This window comes from Miniopterus natalensis, chromosome X (genome assembly GCF_054644295.1).
Source record: "Miniopterus natalensis isolate mMinNat1 chromosome X, mMinNat1.hap1, whole genome shotgun sequence".
Classification (NCBI taxonomy): Eukaryota; Metazoa; Chordata; class Mammalia; order Chiroptera; family Miniopteridae; genus Miniopterus; species Miniopterus natalensis.
In genome coordinates this window covers 26,187,151-26,207,284 of record NC_142103.1, presented here as the reverse complement: position 1 = coordinate 26,207,284, position 20,134 = coordinate 26,187,151, and the positions used below count along the sequence as shown (strand labels likewise).

At 37.1% G+C, this 20,134-nt stretch overlaps 1 protein-coding gene across 3 annotated transcripts in view; it reads left to right on the top strand.

The window, feature by feature from the left end:
• NRK (Nik related kinase) overlaps window positions 1–20,134 on the top strand; it is a 144,659-nt gene that overhangs the window by 75,919 nt on the left and 48,606 nt on the right. For all 3 annotated transcript variants that reach the window (XM_087813478.1, XM_016206408.2, XM_016206409.2), the window contains exons 5-9: window positions 10,053–10,178; window positions 11,708–11,818; window positions 13,181–13,271; window positions 15,850–15,980; window positions 17,931–17,985. In XM_087813478.1, the coding sequence (XP_087669604.1) occupies window positions 10,053–10,178; window positions 11,708–11,818; window positions 13,181–13,271; window positions 15,850–15,980; window positions 17,931–17,985 (514 nt within the window). The remainder of the gene's footprint in view (window positions 1–10,052; window positions 10,179–11,707; window positions 11,819–13,180; window positions 13,272–15,849; window positions 15,981–17,930; window positions 17,986–20,134) is intronic.

The window sequence follows — 20,134 nt, the reverse complement described above, 5'->3', positions numbered from 1 at the left end:
TTCTGGCTCTAGAATAAGATCAGGCAAAGAAAATTCTTTTCTAGTAGACGGTGATTTAGATTTTGGTGATCTATCAAAGTATTCTGTGAGCCAAAATCAGAATCCTTGTTCTTATCAATATATCTTTTTCTTACCTTTCTCCCCTGAAGTCAACTCTTTGGTATTCAAAAACTTTCAACCTTTTGTGTCTTAATAAATATGCTCTCAGGGACATTAAAATAACTTTTTCCATTTACATAGTCACATTCAGAAAACATTTCTAGTTATATTAGAATGGTATTGATAAACAGCTTTATGATTCTTCTAGTTAGTAGTGGGTTCCTGTTTTATTTATAATGTATCAGGAGACAAAGCTTATCCAAATGAAACAGGTAGTATTGAATAATAACATACTTTGGTAGATCAAGAAGCTATAAAATGTAAGGTATGAAAAATCTAATTGTTTGACTAATTCTGGATTTATCAAACACTTTAAATGTATTCCCCAAACCTACTCTTATATTCTTTCCATGGGGAAAAGATTTTGATTCTAGAATTGGGTGAAATTACAAAGAAAGTTTTGGCATTCTTGTACTACCGAGCCAGGAAATGCTATAGCATCATATTACTGGGATATGTGTGAGAGTTTTAAATTACCAACTTGGCCTCCTGGATATAGGGTACTTATGTGTTTCTCAGAAGCTCAACTTCCTGTTAATTGAGAATGGCAAACACACTTATGCTTTCCAAACATATCTGATCGTGGTTTATTGGTTTTGGGAGAATGTACATTTATGTGGGAAACCCACTCAAGTTTTTTAGTGGGCAACATTGAATTCTCACATTATATGTTTTATTAAGAAAAATAAGTGCTAGCTAATCAGCCAGTTAGCATCTCTAAGTCACCTTGAATCTTTTGGGATAAGAAGTTTATGATTTGCACACACATCCATCTCTTTCAGTCAAGGGCTTTATGGAAATAGCGATAATGTGGAACTCAAAAATGAGTTTATATATAAAATCTACCACTAAATACCCAAGAACTACTTGAGAAAAGCGGTCTTACCTGTTTAGACCTATGGTTCCTCATAGATAAAATAGAACCAGAATATTTGGCCTACCTATAAACAGGGTTAAAAAGTAGAGTCAAAGGCAACTACATAACTGCCTAGAGCCCAACCATTGTCTTATTCTTCCTTGGGGACATAGCCTTTCTAACCCAGATAGAAAAAGAAGCTCCTTGATATCCAACTACCAAACAAGTCAAAGGACTCAGTGTGTCCCTTGCTTCTCTTTAAACTGTTCTTTGTTCTCTTATACTCCCACTGTCATCTCCTTCTTATTTATTGCACTCTTTACTAATGTATATTCCTCTTAGCAGAACCCTGGTGCCTTACTATGAACTGAGAGTGCCCATGTACATAGAGAATTGTTACTTCCTGTGGTTTATGTCTGTGTGATGGCAGGTATTGTTACCATTTCAAAGGAGAGTCACATCAGAGGGGAAGCAGAAAGTTTAAGAGTCCTACATAGCAAGAATGAAAGCACCAGGATCAATTTTTAGCTTTGTAGAAAACTGGTAAAGGGAAATAGAAAGGAACTTATTAGAGGATGAGATGAGACTAGGATTGGACTTCCACATAATTGTCATGCTCCAAGTTGATTGCTTTATTCATTCATGCCTTTGTTATACAATTAATACAAAGAGAACCTGCCATTAGGTTTTCCAACTGGATAAATCAGGCCCCACCTATTTCTCCTAAGGACAAATAGGTGTCTAGATTTGCTCTCTATCAGTTAAATGTTTATTAGTAAATCCACTGGAAAATCTTAGGGAAATGCTAAAGAATGTTCTGCAGCTGCCAGCCAATTCTTCAAGATTTCAAACTTTTTTTTTTTTTTTTTTTACAAAATACATTTTGAATACTTGAGGACACTAAAAAACCTAGTTTATGCCTTATATTTATTTCATAACTATTTTTAAGCCTCAGCCACAATTCAGCTAAATATGAAAAGTAATTGCCCATCTTCTCTACTTGGTCTTAGAGAATAAGTTAAGAAGGCAGGAAAGTAACTGACCCAATATATTCAGGTACCTGTTCATTTCATCAAAAAGATATGATGTACTTTCCTCTAACCACAGGTCATCAAGTAATTGAAGGGAATTCTGGGAAGAACTAAAGATAATTAGAGATTAACCTTTAATTGCTTTTCATGCCAATGGGCCCTTATCTAATTCATTGTCCCAAAGAAGTCAATGGTATTGTTTTTCACTGGAATTCAGAGGAGCTTAACTGTAACTTTAATTTAAAAGTCTTCCTTATTTTACATACTATTAACATATTTTACTTTGTACAATAAGTCTTCCTGAAGGGGTCATATAAATCGAAATTTTATACATGTAGTAAGATAGCTTTTAAAATTACAATTAAAAAAGTAAGCATCTGTGGGGAGATTAAAGATGGTGACAGATTGAGTGGAAGTTACACTGACACTCTCCCAGAACCAAACTGGAATTACAACTAAAATATAAAAAAACCATCCTGAATAATCAACTGCAACTGAAGAAGAGCTGGAGAGCACCCTCATAACCAATGAGGAAAAGTGGAGACCACATAGAGACTGGTAGGAAGTGCAAAGACACGAGAGGGCTGGCTGGACTCCCACAGGCAGCAGCTGAAGGTCTGGAGGGATAGCTCAGCTGTGGGGGATTCCCACTGAGGACTCTGGGGCCTAAACCCAGGCTGGGCATCCCAGCCAAGAGCACCAAAACTGAGAAATGTGCCCACATAAAATCTGGCTGTGAAAAGCAGCTAGGTATCTGTCTACCTTGGGGAGATGGCTGAAAATGCAAGCACGGTCTTAAAGAGCCAATGCACTAAGTTTTGTGTGAAACCACTCACCTTGGACTCTAGCAGAGGGAGGGCAGAGCTGTGTGAGGAGAATCTAGGATTGTAAGTTCTGGAGATAGAGCTCAGAGGGCATCCCTCTGGATCCCTGTGCGGAGTCATTCCCCCATACTGCAGAGGCAGACATTTACCTTCCAAGCAGCTTTTGCTGGAGGGGGAAGCAATTGCCCCACTCTGCTGAAAAACCTCTTGCCCTATCCTAAGGAGTTTCTACAGTCTGAGGCTCATTAAGAGAATCAGATGAATCAGCTTGCAGGCAGAGGGAGACCTCAGAGTGCTTTGAGTCTTTGCCTGATCTGCTTATGGACCTGGGCCTTGGAAAAGCAGACTTTGGTGTGCATCTTGGTCCTGTCCAACTGTACCCAGTCCCAACAAAGGGGACCTCAAGCCATCAGTTGTTGATAGCTCCAAACAGGGCACTCAAAGCCGATCACAAACTGCATCTGACATTGGCCTGCACCAGAGATGGTCCAAAAAGACTGTGAGTCCTAGTAGGCCAACCTAATACATAGAAACAAACCCAAATAGGCAGCCAAAATAGGGAGAAAAAATTACAAGCCCCAAATGAAAGAACAAGAGAAGTCTCCAGAAAAAGAGCTAAATGAAATGGAGATAAGCAATTTTTGAGATATAGAGTTCAGAATACTGATTTTAAGGATGCTCAACAGCATGAAAAAAGATATGGAAGCCATGAAGGAAATGAAGAATGACATAGCAGGAATAAAGAATACATTGGAAGGAATAAAGAGCAGATTAGAGGAAGCTGAGGATAGGATCAGTGAATGAGAAGACAGGGTAGAAAAAAATCACTCAATCAGAGTTCCAAAAAGAAAAAACAATTAAAAAGAGGATTGTCTAAGGGAGCTGTCGAATAACATGAAATATAACAATATTCGCATTATAGAAGTACCAGAGGGGAGGAGAAAAAGCAAGGGATAGAGAATTTGTTTGAAGAAACAATGGCAGAAAATTTCCCTAATCTGTTCAAGGAAAAAATCACACAAATTCAGGAGCCACAGAGAGTCCCAAGAAAGAAGAATCCAAAGAAGCCCATGCCCAGACACATCATAATTAAAATGACAAAACTTCAAGACAAAGAGAGGATATTAAAGGCAACAAGAGAAAAGCACTCTGTTACCTACAGAGGAGCTCCCATAAGGCTGTCATCTGACTTCTCATCAGAAACTACAGGCCAGAAGGGAATGGCATGAAGTATTCAAGGCAATGCAAAACAAGGATCTGAAACCAAGACTACTCTATCTAGCAAGGCTATCATTCAAGAGAGATGGTGAAATAAAGACCTTCCCAGACAAAAAAAAAAAGCTAAAGAGGTTTGTCACCACCACCCAGCATTGCAAGAAATGTTAAAGGTACTGCTGTAATAATAAGAAGAAATAGAGAGAGAAACATCAGCATAAAGAATTAAAGTGGCAGTAAATAAGGATCTATCAATAATAACTTTAAGGACTTTAAAGGAGAGGTCAACAACAATATAGTCAGTCTGTACTTTAACATCCCACTGACTTCACTGGATAGATCTTCCACACAAAAAGTCAACACAGAACAAAGAGACAAGAAGATGGCAGGGTTTGTAACAGCGGTACCTGCCACCTCCCGCAACCACATCAAAATTACAACTAAAATACAGAACAACCATCATTCAGAACTTCCTAAAATCTAGCTGAACAGAAGTCCTACAACTAGGGAACTGAAGAAGCACACTGAGACCTGTAGGAAGGGTGGAGCCATGGGGCTGATCGGGGCTGAGTCCTGGAGATGGGACTGCAGTCCCACACCAGGAAGGATATCTTGGCAGTGATAGCTTCCCAGAGGAGCGAGGGGCCCCAACCCCACATCAGACCTCCTCAGCTGAGGATTCCAGTGCCGGGAAGAGAAGTTCCCACAACCTCATGCTGTAAAAACCAACGGGGACTGTGGCTGAGTGAGTGGAGGCTTTGGGAGTCCCAGGCAGTTCCTCTTAAAAGGCTGGTATATAGACTTACTCAGACACTCTCTCTCTGAGCAGGGCTGGGCAGCAGCTTGAAAGGAACCTTGACATTTGGGGAGGAACTAGCTTGCCTGGAATAAACAAGAGAGCTAGAGGGACAGCTTTCTTCCAGACAGAAAAACTGACAGAAGCCATTGCTCCTTTGACAAGCCCTACCCCCACAGAACCGACAGGCAGGCACCTTCTCTGAATCTCTAGCAATCTGACTCATACCTTTCACCCCCCCTTGGTGATTCCTGGAAACCCAGCTCCTCCCTACTTGCAAGCTCATCCAAGACATTTCCAGTGACTTATCTATGCAAGTGACCTCTCTAGCCTCATGCTTAGGATTTTCCTAAAATCTCTCAAACAAATAGCAGCTGATCTCACCGTGACCTGTACCTCTCGATAAGTGACCTCAGGCCTGGCAACCAGCATTGGTTCATAGCTTGGCCTCTCCTGGACACCTCTAAGCCCAGCTCAAGTAGCAGCCATCTACAGTTTGCTGTGTAGCTCATGCTGGGTGGCCCTGGGCAAGGCACAGACACAGGCTGACTTTGTACCTCTTGGGAGGCCCCAGAGACAGTGCACCTGGTGTTCAGCTTTGACCACGCTGGATTACAATCCTACTACATGCATGAGTGGCACACTCAAGGGGTGCACTAGGTGAACGACAAAGCTCCATTGAAGTAAATCTTGCTCTATAGGAGTGTTTCCAGCACAGCAGCTCCTCAGCTGTGGCTGCAGCTGGTCCTCACAGCCGATTGGCCTGGGATCAGTTAATCCCAGTGATACCAACAGCAACTAAGGCTCAACTACAACAGGACAGTGCACACAGCCCAGACTGGAGACCACGTAGAAGGCCCAGCTCAGGTGACTAGGGAAACTTAGCCACTGGGCTCTACAGGACACCTACTACACAAAGGCACTTAACCAGTTCCAGGAGATAGATCAGCTCTTCCTAATACATAGAAACAAACACCAAAAAGCAACCAAAATGTGGAGGCAAAGAAACATGTCACAAAGAAAGAACAGAAGAAATCTCCAGAAAAAGAAGTAAGTGAAATGGAACCAAGCAAGCTACTAGATACAGAGTTCAAAATAATGGTTATAAGGGTGCTCAAGGATCTGAGGAAGACTATTAAGGAAACTAGCGAGATCATCAATGACATAACAAAGTACCAATCAGACATGAAGGCTACACGAACTGAAATGAAGAATAATTTACAGGGAATCAACAGTAGAATAGAGGACGCTGAGAATCAAATCAGCAATTTAGAATATGAGGAAGCAAAAAAGACCCATCCAGAAGAGCAAAAAGAAAAAAGAATCCAGAAATATGAAGATAGTATAAGGAGTCTCTGGGACCACTTCAAGTGGCCCAATATTTGTATTATGTGGATGCCAGAAGAAGACAAAAGAGAGCAAGAAATTGAAAACCTATTTGAAAAAATAATTACAGAAAACTTCCCCTACCTGGGGAAAGAAATAGACTTACAAGTCCAGGAAGCACAGAGTCTCAAACAAGAGGAATCCAAAGAGGCCCACAGCAAGACATATCATAATTAAAATGCCAAAGGTTAAGGACAAAGAGAGAATCTTAAAAGCAGCAAGAGAAAAGCAGTTAGTTACCTACAAGGGAGCACCCATACAACTGTCAGCTGATTTCTCAAAAGAAACTTTGCAGGTCAGAAAGGAGTGGCAAGGAATATTCAAAGTGATGAAAAGCAAGAACCTACAACCAAGATTGCTCTATCCAGTAAAGCTATCATTTAGAATTGAAGGTCAGATAAAGAGCTTCATAGATAAGAAAAAGCTAAACGAGTTCATCACCACTAAACCAGTATTACAGGAAATGTTGTAGAGTCTTCTTTAAGAAGAAGCTAATGAACAAAAGAATCTGACAAACAAAATAGCCCCAGAGACATTGACGCATGCAACAGATAGTCATATCTCAGAGGGAAGAGAGAAGAAGGGTGGGGGGTGGGAAGAAATTAACCAGAGAAGTTATATGCATATCTGCATAACCCATGGACGCAGACAATAATGAGTGAAGGCCTGGGGAGGGGGCAGGAGTGAAGTGGACAGGTCAATGGGGGGCGGGGGGAATGGAACACCTGTAATACTTTCATCAATAAAGATAAGTTTAAAAAAAATCAGCACAGAAGCAGTGACTAAATGGTGCACTAGATCAGATGGATTTAGTTGATATTTACAGAACATTTCACCCCAAAGCTGCAGAATATACATTCCTCTCAAGTGCACATGCGTCATCCTCAAAGAGAGAACACACGTTAGGGCACAAAACCAGTCTCTACAAGTTCAGGAAGATTTAAATCATATCAAGCATCTCAGATCACAATGGCATGAAATTAGAAATCAGATACAGTAAAAACACTCAAAAACATCAAACACATGGAGGCTAAATAGCATGTTATTAAACAATGAATGGTTACCAGTAAGATCAAGAAAGAAATCAAAAATTTCCTGGAAACCAATGAAAATGATCATACAATAACCCAAAATCTATGGGACACAGTGAAAGCAGTCCTAAGATCAAAGTTCATAGCACTATAGAACTCCCTCAAAAAGCAAGAAAAAATTTTAGTAAACTCTCAAACCCTACAACTTAAAGAATTAGAAAGCTCCCCTGTGAAGCCATCCAGACCAAGGCTTTTGTTTGTTGGGAGGTTTGTTTTTTTTTATTACTACTTCGATTTCATCAGTTGTTATTGGCCTATTCAGGTTTTCTGATTCTTCCTGATTCAGATTCTTTCTGATCTCACTCATATGTGGAATCTAATAACAAAATAAACTGAGGAACAAAATAGATCCAGAGATACAGAAGCGTGGAACAGAATGATGAATCTCAGTGGGAAGATGGGGGTGGTGGAGTAGGTGGGGAGAGATTAATCAAAGAACTTATATGCATATAAACATAACCCATGGACACAGAAAATAGTTTGTGGAGGGGTGGATGTGGCATGGAGGGGATCAATGAGGAAAAAACGGGGGGATATCTGTAATATTGCCAACAATAAAGATAAATTTAAAAAAAATAAAATTACTATCAAATGAAATTTACAGCTAATAAAGATTTAAAGGGTCCTGGTGGTGATCCATTTGTCAAGTGCAGGATGACTTTCTGAGTCATTTCATATCACTCTCAACTTCATTATGCTCTATTTTGTATTCATTTATGGTTATGTCATTCATATGTGTGAATCTTATTTTCCTGTTTGTAAGTTCATTTGAGTTAGGACTATGACACCTAAATGTGTAAACCAATGATATATTCATTGAAAATTCCTCAAAAAATTAAGAATTCAACTGCCATTTGACTCAGTGATCCCCCTTCTAGGAATATATCCTAGGAAATCCAAAACACCAATCAAAAAGAACTTCTTCACCCCTATGTTCATAGCAGTGTAATTTACAGTAGCTAAGATCTGTAAACAGCCCAAGTGCCCATCAGTAGATGAGTGGGTAAAAAAACTGGTACATTTACACCATGGAATACTATGCAGCTCTAAAAAAGAAGTATATTTTACCCTTTAGGACAGCATGGAGGGAACTGGAGAGTATTATGCTAAGTGAAATAAGCCAGTCAGAGAAAGACAAATACCACATGATCTCACTCATATGTGGAATGTAACAAGCAAAATAAACTAATGAACAAAATAGAAGCTTTGAACAGACTGAAGGACCTCAGAAGGAAGGTGGGGTGGGGGAGTGGATGGAGAGAGATTAATCAAAGAACCTATATTTTTATATGCATAACCCATGGACACAGACATTGGTATCTGGAAGGCCTGGTGGTGGGGTGGAGGGGATCAATGGGGGGAAAAAGGGACATTTGTAATACTTTTAACAATAAAGATCCATTTAAAAAAATAATAAATGCAGCAAGAAATAAAAAAAGAAAATTCCCAACAATTTAAGTGCCTTTTTAAGTTGATGTTTTAAGATATTTTTCTCTAGTGCATTACACATGTATACACAAAAAGTGTGATGATTTTGAATTGTTGAGAAGTGGAAAGCTTTTTTAGATTGGCTAAGAAATGTTACAGAAGAATTAGGAATCTACTGGGTTGTCATGGTACAAGGAGACATAGTTGAATATTAGAGAAACACATTTGTTTCCTATTTCAGTCCACTGTAACAAATATGCTGGAAATGAAGTTTGCTGATGTTTGTAGATTTGGGTAAAAAGTGGAGAGAGGTGTATATTTTTGGTAACAGTCTGACTAATTCAAGTAAGGTCAAGTAACAAAGATGCTATATCATAATATCTTGAATTTATAGCATTCTTCTTTCAAAGATTTAAAGAATTTTAAATGTCTCATTTATTTCTACTAACATTCAATAAAGATAGGTAATGGCTACCATCTTCCATAAGATTTCTGAGGATAAATTGAGCCTTGGGAAGATTAAATGAATATCCAATTCTTGGCTATCAGTGCTGAAGTTGATGCATCGTAATACCCAGTGTAGATGCTTTTTTCTGATAACACAGCATTGCCTTCTGCTAGAAATATCCCTTGAAATTATGTACTATGCCTGGTGGTCTCATTCCAAAAGATGGCATCAATTATCACTATGTTGATAATTCTCAAAAACATTTCCTCTAACCCTGACCTGTTCCCTGAGTGGCAGGCACATATCTCCATTTTATGCAATACTATGCATCCACAAAATGGAAGTGCATTTATGTTTATTGATAGACAAAGATGCTCTTCAGTTATTGAATAAAACATGCAAGTTGCAAAATAGCAGAATAGTGAGAATAATTTTATGAGGTTATTTAGATTAAAAAACACTTTAAATGAGTGAGTTGTATGGTATATAAATTATATCTCAATAAAACTTACAAACAAACAAATCTGTAATTATTTAATTCAGTGAAAGTTTTATACAGTGGCCTTTGCTGCTGGTTGAAGGATCACATTTTGAGAACCATCGAATTAAAAGATTTTCAATTAACCTTTATTTTCTCCCAAATTCCCAGTTCACCAGAGATCTCCATTCTCTGACAATTCTAGTTGAGATTTTATTACAACTTTCTGTATGATATGATGGGTTGCCATAGGATTCTCCTTTGATTTACTATAGTTTAGAGTCTCACAGTCATTGAATGGCATAGCTTAGGAACTTCACTTTCTATTCTTATTCTGCAGGATGAGGAAGAGGATCTCAGGACTGAACTCAACCTTTTGAAGAAGTACTCTTTCCACAAAAACATTGTGTCTTTCTACGGTGCCTTTTTCAAGCTGAGCCCTGCTGGCCAGAGGCACCAACTTTGGGTATGTATTAATTACCTTGATCTTATTCCACACCACTAGGTCACACTTGAGGATACATACTTCCATGAGTTGAGATAGCACACAACCAAAACAGTTTTTGTTCCACTCCAACCATAACTCAGGCTTGTCTCCCACACAATTTTCTTTCTAAAGGCATATACTCATTCTGTTTTCAATAAACTGAATATTCTTCCTTCTCAGCATCTCCAAATGCTACATCTTCTATAAGGCTTGGCTCAAATCCCACCTCCTGATTAAATATCCCTGGATGGGTACCTGTCTTCCCTCCTTCCCCGGATATTTGGATTTTTTCCAACTCCTTTTTAAAAATTTTTATTGAATTTATTGGGGTGACATTGGTTAATAAAAATATATAGATTTCAGGCATACAATTCTATAACACGTCAACTGCATATTATGTTATGTGTTCACCACCCCAAGTCAAGTCTCCTTCCATCATCATTTATCCCCCTGTACATTCTTCTACCTCCCCCACCCCCTTCCCTCTGGTAATCACCATACTGTTGTCTGTGTCTATGAGTTTTTTTCTTTGCTTCATCCCTTCCCCCTTTTCACCCAGCCCCCCAAAACCCTCCCCTCTGACAGCTGCCAGTCTGTAGCATGCTTCAATGTCTCTGGGTCTATTTTGTTTGTCAGTTTTCTTTGTTCATTAGATTTTACATATGAGTGAAATCATATGGTACTTGTCTTCTTCTGACTGGCTTATTTCACTTAGCATAATACTCTCCAGCTCCATCCATGCTGTCATAAAAGGTAAGATTTCCTTCTTTTTATGGCTGAGTAGTATTCCATTGTGTAAATATACCACAGATTTTTTTCCACTCATCTACTGATAAAGAACTTACACACTCAACACCAAAAAACCCAAAAAATCCCATTTAAAATGGACAAAGGGCCTGAATAGACACTTCTCCAAAGAGGACATACAGATGGCCAAAAGACATATGAAAAGATGCTCAATGTCACTAATCATCAGAGAGACGAAAATTAAAATTACAATGACATATCACCTCACACCTGTCAGAATGGCTGCCATCAATAATTCACAAAACAAGTGCTGGTGAGAATGGAGAAAATAGAACCTTCTTGCACTGTGAGTGGGAATGCAGACTGGTACAGCCAGTGTGGAAAGCAGTTTGGTTACCTCAAAAAATTAAAAATGGATCTGCCTTATGACCCAGCCATTCCACTTCTGGGACTATATTTAAAGAAACCTGAAACAATATATGCACCACTCTGTTCACTGCAGTGTTACTTACAAGAGCCAAGATTTGGAAGCAACCTAAATGCCCATCAGTAGATGAGTGAATACAAAAGCTGTGGTACATTTTCCAACTCTTTCTAATTCCACCAGTTTTTGGAGTCTTCCACTAGACAATTGAGTCAGTCTTTGCAGTGTCTTAATCTCTAAACATTACATATAAATACAAGCCATATGGACTAAAACTCTCCAGATATTTTCAGAGAATTACTTTCTAATTCTTGATACTTTGCTGGCTTCCCTACAGATGGTGATGGAGTTATGTGCAGCAGGCTCAGTCACTGATGTAGTGAGAATGACCAGAAATCAGAGTTTGAAAGAAGATTGGATTGCTTATATCTGCAGAGAAATACTTCAGGTGAGTCTTCATATAATTACTGTCTTCTGGCCTTGAAAATACTGGGAGTAATATATACAGTGTACCTGAGAACTGTTCATATAGGTTGGCTTAATAATTCTAAGCATGACCTCTGGACCAGGATACCAAAAAAGACCAAAAGGATTTAGAGAAAGCAGATTTTGAGGTGATGTCCTTAATCTTTAAGATAGACCACAAGATTTGTAAGCAGGTCCTTCCAATGGATCATGGTCATAACCACTTGGAGTATTTGTTGTTATTATGATTTTAGAGTTATTTTCAAAGCATAGCACTGTCTTTAGAGATTAAAATGAAGGTGATGTAGAAGGCAGTGTTTTATAGAATGGCCCCAAACCATCAGCAATCATTTTGCAGACAGATATTCTTTTTAAATAATGCCCTACTTTTAAAACTTTACTTTAAATACCAAATTGGATGGAGGTGACAATCTTCTTGATCTACCAAACTCAAAATTTTCCTTGTGGATTAAATGCTTAGGGAATACCCAAGAAACATAACAGAACTAAACAGCATCACCGATACAAAGTTAAAATGCAAAATTGCTAGACTGAGTTTAAATTCTGGGTCATGTATTAGCTGTGTGTCCTCGAGTCAGTTACTTAATTTTTTCATATCTCACCTTCCTCATATATAACATGGGCTGATATTAGCACCTTCCTCAAAAAAATGCTGTGAGAAGTTAATAATGAATTGCATGTAAAACACTTAGCACAGTGCTTGGCAAAGAATAAGAACTCGATAAATAGTAACTGTTTTTACTGTTATGTCTATTATTAATCCCCAGTTAGTATCTGGAACAATCTCACTAAAGCCAGATCACATGTTAGCCAGGTCACGAGTTAGTTTCAGTGGAGCCAGCATGGTAAGCCAATACAAATTGCAAATGCTTTAAAATGAATTTTTACATTCTTCCAAATTCTCAGCCTACAAGGTTGACTAGAAAATGTTTTGGACTAAACAAATGGTTGAGTGAGGAATAGAGCAAAATAATGGCTGAACTATAATTTTAAGATGTCCAGGTCTTCACTCTTATGGTTTGTTGGAAATATGGAAGCTAGAAAAGAAGGTAAATGGCCCAAAGTATACAGAAATATTACTTTTTGATGTTCTTTTTCTTTCTTGGGTGTCCTGATTTATTTTCCTTTCCTTATAGCCAAAAGTAATATTTCTGGGAACCGGTTATAGTAATTCCAGCCTAACGAAAGAATTTTGTCTGAAAAAATGCAAATGTGGGCCGTTTTTATTACCAAAAGTTTTTCCAAAGATATTAAGAACAGTATAAGAAAAAGAGAAAAAATATGTACTGATGTGGCTTTTTAAAAATAAATATATTATATGCAGGGCTTAGCTCATCTTCATGCACACCGTGTAATTCACCGGGACATCAAAGGTCAGAATGTGCTATTGACTCATAATGCTGAAGTAAAACTAGGTAAGTTTATTCTTACAATACTTTACGTGAAGCTCAAAATATCTTAATGGAGAAAAATCCTTTAAGATATTTGTGTTGCCTATCATATTCCTAACAATATCATTTACTTGTTTAAACTGTGCCTTCCCTGCCCACAAAACAGTCAAAATTTGAAAATTTGTTTGGGAAGGGAGGTGGGGTAAGACAAATATACACCTAACTGCTTCTCTGAAATCATACAGAAAATACACACTTTTAAATTACAGTGGAAGGTTTACATTTTGGTCATTGCTTTCCCCTCTATTAGACTAGCTGTTATATTTGTTTCAGTAATTGAATTGTGTATGTACCATTTGCAAGTTTCTGTTCCATGGACAGGGGTCAAACAAAAAGCCATTTCTTCCACATTACAGAGGCATACTTTCCAAAGAATATCAAAGGACATTTAAATTACTTAAGTGCAAATTGCTTCTTTGGAATTTTCCTCAGATATTTAAAGAATGAATATCAATTAGAAATGATGCTCCAGTAGTATCCAAATCAAATTCAGAATTAGAAATCAAAAGATCAGAAAGTCCCTGGCTTTCTATTCTAAGGCTCAGAATGTCATGATTTATTTGAAAATAACCACATGCTTTGTCTCATAGGCACATAGGGAACAATATTACATCCTCTAAAGTTTAAAATAAATATTATTGGTTGGATTTTAAATAATACCATATGAATAATGTCAGTATTTTCTAATGGCAGATAACCTCATTGATATAGAACATAAATCACTGGTATCAGATCCTGCATTATTTTTTAATCGTACCAATTATTGCCTACCATGTCTCTAGCATGACCTTAAGATAGTTCCCATTTTCTTGCTGAACAACCAGAGTAGAGATTTTATTCATTTACTGAGAATGGTTTTCACTGAATATTTGTAGAAGAATCATGAGGGAATTGTTCTTAAAATAAGTGAAAAATAATTTTAAGAAAATGTATTATGTCTTTCGTGTATAAAAGCTAAAGCTGGAAACACAATTTTGAGACACTGTGTTAAATACATGAGGGGAATTTGAATCTCACATTCAAATGTACAGGATAGATTGTCTGTCACAAAGCTACATATTATGTTTACATGTGGCAGAACTTCCATTTATTTGGGTCAAGTTGCTGGCCAACCCTACCATTTACAACACAGAGGATTTTTAAGTAAGTGAAAAGTCACTGAAAAATCTCTCACAAATTCTATGCACTAAAGCTCATTTCCTTTTCTCTGAGGGAGAGACCTTAAAACATTGGTTTAAATTTTATTTGGACTTGCCTTACACATAACCCTTGTGCATGTGATTTTAGATTTATCATATTCCAGCACATTTTTAAACAACATTTTCTAAGGAAGACAAACCCAATGACAGCCAAATGGAATCACAGGAAAGAAAGACACTGGAAAATTATTGTATTGCAATTTCAATTGATCAATAATCCTCATATTCTGGTCCTTAAATCATTAAAGAAAAGATTAAATTATGCCAGTATAAAATTCTGATCTCTACTTTTAATTTCAGCTTTTCTTTTTTTCCTTTTACTCCATTGATCACCCTTTCTTTTCATCTTTTCTCCTTTCATTGTGTTCCCCGAATGTCTTCCATCAGCTATGGCTTTCATTAGATACTTCTTGGCCCTTAAAGTTGGCCCTCAGGGATAGTAAGAATGCTGAGTTCTGCTTTAACCTATTCTTGGAAAATAATCTAGATAATGAGATTGTGCAACACCCAATGATGAATTTCACATATCACAGACTTTTTATTGTTGTTCTTGTTAGATCCTTCCTTAAAGACTCCTTTAAATGCTTACCTTTTTAATTTTTCTTCTCTTTGTCTAAATTTTTCGAACTACTTTTCGGTCAATGTTTTCTCCATCCTCTTGATTCCTGGGAACCATTCTAAATTAGAAAATCGACTTCATTTTTTATCCTTTTCTTATTTGTTCTCGACTAATCTATGTTAGCTTTTTTCTATCTGTTTCTGAGGATACCATACTAAATATTTTCCTATAATGTATTCCACAGATGAATAGAAGACTGAATTTTATAGTCTAAGCTAAGCTATGTACACTACAGTAAATATTTGCACCTCATTCAGATCTGTAGAAAAATTATAACAGAAAACTCATTTTTCTTTATCAGTGTGATAGGAATTTTTAATGTCATGAGTGAGACTTCCTAATAAGCTACTACTATGTTTTAGATTTCTTAGATGTTGCTTATAGTGCTGCTCTTCCTCCAGCTTGGTGACAGGTCCAAACATTACATATGTTATCACTTCAGAGGTTTACGGTGTACTGATGGAACTTTATTTTTAATATTCATGGTAAACATTCAGCCAAACCTACTATCGATTTATAATAGCACTGCTGAGTCTCTTTCCAATATAAATAGCAGAAAAATCCTATTTCCCAGTATTCCTGGAGTAGACTTCATGGTAAAGTTTGCTGGACTGGAATAAAAATCTGTTATCCATTGTGGCTTTTGTATTTTCTAAGTTAAAGCAATAACTTATTGAGCTTTCTGTTACTGATGAATTATTTTGACATATGCTGAAATTTTCAGTGGATTTTGGAGTGAGTGCCCAGGTGAGCAGAACTAATGGTAGGAGAAATAGCTTCATTGGGACACCATACTGGATGGCACCTGAGGTGATTGACTGTGACGAAGACCCTAGACGCTCCTATGATTACAGAGTAAGTGTAAGGATGCAGATAGTGGGAATCAAAATCTGGGAAGGAAAAAAAGAAAAGAGTGGCACCAAAAAATTTTGGAAAGGACTTTTGACTAATGTTTATTTTTAAACGATAAAATAAAAGATTAAAAGGCAGGCAGCTCCTCCTTTCACATTAAACTCTAATAGGAAATACTAGCCACTATTCCTATATGTGGTTTTATTATATGCAGAAAAATATTTTCTAAGAATGTAGACAAATTAGACCACTGGGCGTTCTCCATATTTGAGAAAGAATGACTAGTTCATGTTGCTTGTAACTTCTTGGTAAAATATATTATGTGGCTTTATATGGAAATTTAACTTTCAGGAACAGAGGCTTTATAAACTTAAAAATGAATACATATAAAGTCATTTATTAATCCCCACAGTAATTTAGCTCCAAAAAGAAAAAAAATACTTTCATTGCTCAGGGTAATAGAGAATATTTTTGTCATGGTTCACCTCCAAACCACAAAAAATCAGTAGAATAGGCAAATTAAGTAACAATTCAAGTTATTTATTAAAATTTCCACTGAAGCTGCAATTTGGACAATATACATCTATGTACACATTTCAAAGAGCTGATGTGGAAATAAAACTCTCCATTTGCTATAGACTGGAAAAACCACACTCACTCTCCACATCATAAGTCATCCAAATAATTCACTGTGGTTTCATTTTGTGTGGAACCCAGGACTAGATACCTGAAGTTGATTAATTCAAGTTCCATCTCTTTTCCCTGTCCCTTAAATGTCCTCTGCTTGATTAGCAAGCCGATCTATTGAAAGCTTAGTATATAGTCCAGTGCTATAGTAGCTATGGAGACTATGGAAATATACTGCTCTTTAAGTGGCTTACTGTAAAAATAATGCTTTATGGTTGTACAGCTTTTTGCAGTCTTCCAGGGATTTTCACAACAGTAATGATTTATTTTTAATTTTTAGCCCTGTATAAATGAAAGAAAGCTTAAACTTAGACCTTCATAACAATTCTTTGAAGCTACAAGTTCTGTAAACTGGTGCTCTGAGAATTCAATTAACTTGATTAAGAGTCATACAGCCACACAGTGTACTTCTAGTCTTGTGCCATTTCCACATCCTAAAATACAAAGTATAGTTAATAATAGTAAGGATAATTTCCTAGATCCTCCTTGAATATAATTTCTTAGACTTATAATAATTCTATCCCCAATTTGCCATATTCAAGGAACTTCTTAAAGTATATATATATATATATATATATATATATATATATATATATATACTTTATTAATATACAGTGGTACCTCGGTTTTCGAATGTAATCCATTTCAGAAGACCGTTCGAATTCTGAAATGTTCGAAAACTGAGGGATCAACAGCCGACAGCTGGGCCTCAGGACCGTGCCCTCAGCAGAAGCCGTGTGGCATGTTCGACTTCCGAGGCGTGTTCGAAAACTGAAGCACTTCGGGTTTATGGTGTTTGTAAACCGAAATGTTCATCCACGGAGATGTTCGAAAACTGAGGTACCACTGTATATAACAATTTCATAAGTGGATACCATTATTATCTCCATTTTACATAGGGTGAAATTGAGCTACAGAGAGTTAAATTGTTTACTTAAGATTGAACATTTAGTAAGTAGGTTTATGTAAGGGGATTTCTTTACAACAAATTCCTTTTGGTATTTCAGTTAAGGCAATAATAGCAATATATCCATGATGATTCTTCTTACACTTAACCCCATCCCATATCAACTTCTGTAGAACAATACTAGTTGATGACAAGCTCAGATAATGTCTTCCTATAACAACAGTCTATAGAACATCCATAAAAGGTTCTAGCATTGACACTACCACGATCCCTCAGCCAAAGATTATTTTGAGATTCTAAATATTATAAGTTTCTTATCTTTATGTGACTTTTTTTTTGGTTCATCTTTTTCTTTGCAGAGTGATGTGTGGTCTGTGGGAATCACTGCTATTGAAATGGCTGAAGGGGCTCCTCGTGAGTAAAAATATTTGACGTTTGTTAAAAGTTAGGGAAACATATTGTTCAAATCTGCCACTTGTACCACACTATATGCCAAACTATAAATGGTGGCCTTTTTGACAATTACGAAATGCTCTAGTCAGGATAGCCAGATATGCCTATAAAAAGAGATTTTGCTTTTCTCTTTTATGTATCTCATTTTAGGTTGACTGAGTATTCTTTCAATTTAGCCTCCATAGTATTTGGCCCTGACAGTCCTCACCCACCAGAATCTAAAGGCATTTCAAAAAATATTGACTGGTGGAGTATTTAGGTTTCAGAACATTTACAGTCACACACTGTTATTACTTCAGATGGTGACAGTTGAGAAAATCTTCCAGTGGTTGGTTGGAATTGAGCCAATACTCAACAGTGGTGGAAAGTAAGCTTTTTTTTCCCTTTGGAGTCAGTCCAGCTTACCTTTGGTGCTTTCCTTGCCCCTTCCAACCATTCCAGTACCCTTAAGAACTCAGAAGGCTCCATTTATTTTTGTTTCCTCTTCTCCCCATTATTTAAATGATCTATCAGCATCCTGTTTCAGGACACTGCTTTCTGGTAAGAAAGAGAAAATGGAATGTAAATTTGGGTATAAATTATTGACAACCATATAATATATGGCCCCACAAGCAGAGCATATTTGCTATCTTAATTACCTAAACACAAAAATGTGAATGATAAACACATTCTTGGTATTGTTGGATGAGAAGTGAGAGAAATGCCTGGAGTGTGTTTTTTGGAGGTGGGTAGGGGGACTGGATTGTCTTGCTTCTGCCTCCCCAAGCAGATCCTATCAGTTCCTATGTTCCTGCATGCTCCGTCTGCACAATGTCCACACAACAAGCTCCAATGTATTTCAAGGCCAATGGGAGCAAGTTCAAGGAGGTGAAATAGTGGTAATATAATTGTTAAGAATTGCTAGTGTCCCTCAGGATATCATAGTGGGGCCTTGTATAAAGCTTGGATAGATGTGGAGATCAGGTTGCTGCTGCCTCTCCTCTAGTGTCCAAAAACCTACAAAGTATCTATGTTGGGTGAGTAAAAATTAAATTATATTTGCTACATATATAAAATTGAAATGAGACTGGGAAAATGCATATTACTGTTCATCACCACTCAATTATTTCTCTGTGAAAGAAACATGCTTAGATGACTTTAGATAGAGCAATAGGTTTCTCCTTCTTCTCCCTCTGCCTCTCCTCTTTCACTTCCCCTTCTCATTCTCTTTCTTTCTTCTCTCTCTCTCTCCTCTCTCACTCTCTCTCTAAATTTACTATATGATATTTCATATGAGTATTGATGCATGTATTTGGTTAGGATTCATGACTGCATCAAGCAGTATATTTTTTTCTACTGTTTCTGAGTGTTTCTCACCACTTATCTTCAAAAATCTAACTTCCTGCGTTTTGTAGATTTGTATTTCTTAATTCACTTTTTTGTTTCATTTTTTTATTCAAGAGTATAAAATTATTGGAGAAAAGGGGTAATGAGCAAACTCAGAGAAGGAGTGTAGAAAAGTTTTCACAGAGTACACAAATGGCAAAGTTCTTGTAAAAGACAAGTGAAGACCAAAAGATTCTTAACTCTTATGAGAAAAAATAGGATCAACATTCCTGGAAAAGTAATTGGAATGGTGTGACTTTCGGTCATGAGTAATTTGAAATAGCTACACTGCTTAAAAAAAAAAAAAAATGTTTTTCACCAGATTTAATGACACAAATCCTTCAGGTTATAATTCCCATCTCAGAGGGGATGACCTTCTGATGCAACAGTTCTGTGATAATTGTCTCTGAGGTCCAGATAATAAAATTCTTTTCTTTCTTTGGTGAGTCTCTCCAAGAGAAGTAAATAGAGAGGGAGAATAACTTCTTATTGAAAAGGTGCTATAGGAGCTCTCAGAGGAGAAAAGATATGGACCCTTGCTCACCAAGACCTTCTTAAATCCTTGGGTTCTGGGAAGGAATTCAAACAATGTGAAGGCCTCCAAACCAAGGTCAGAACATTGCCAATAGTTGTTCAAACATCAGAATATCTTAGGCCAATTAATATTGAGTAGATGCAGTTCTTAGTTTCTTTGCTGTTGTTTGAAAAGTAAATTGTTGCCTAGTGAAAAAGCAGGATCATGTTG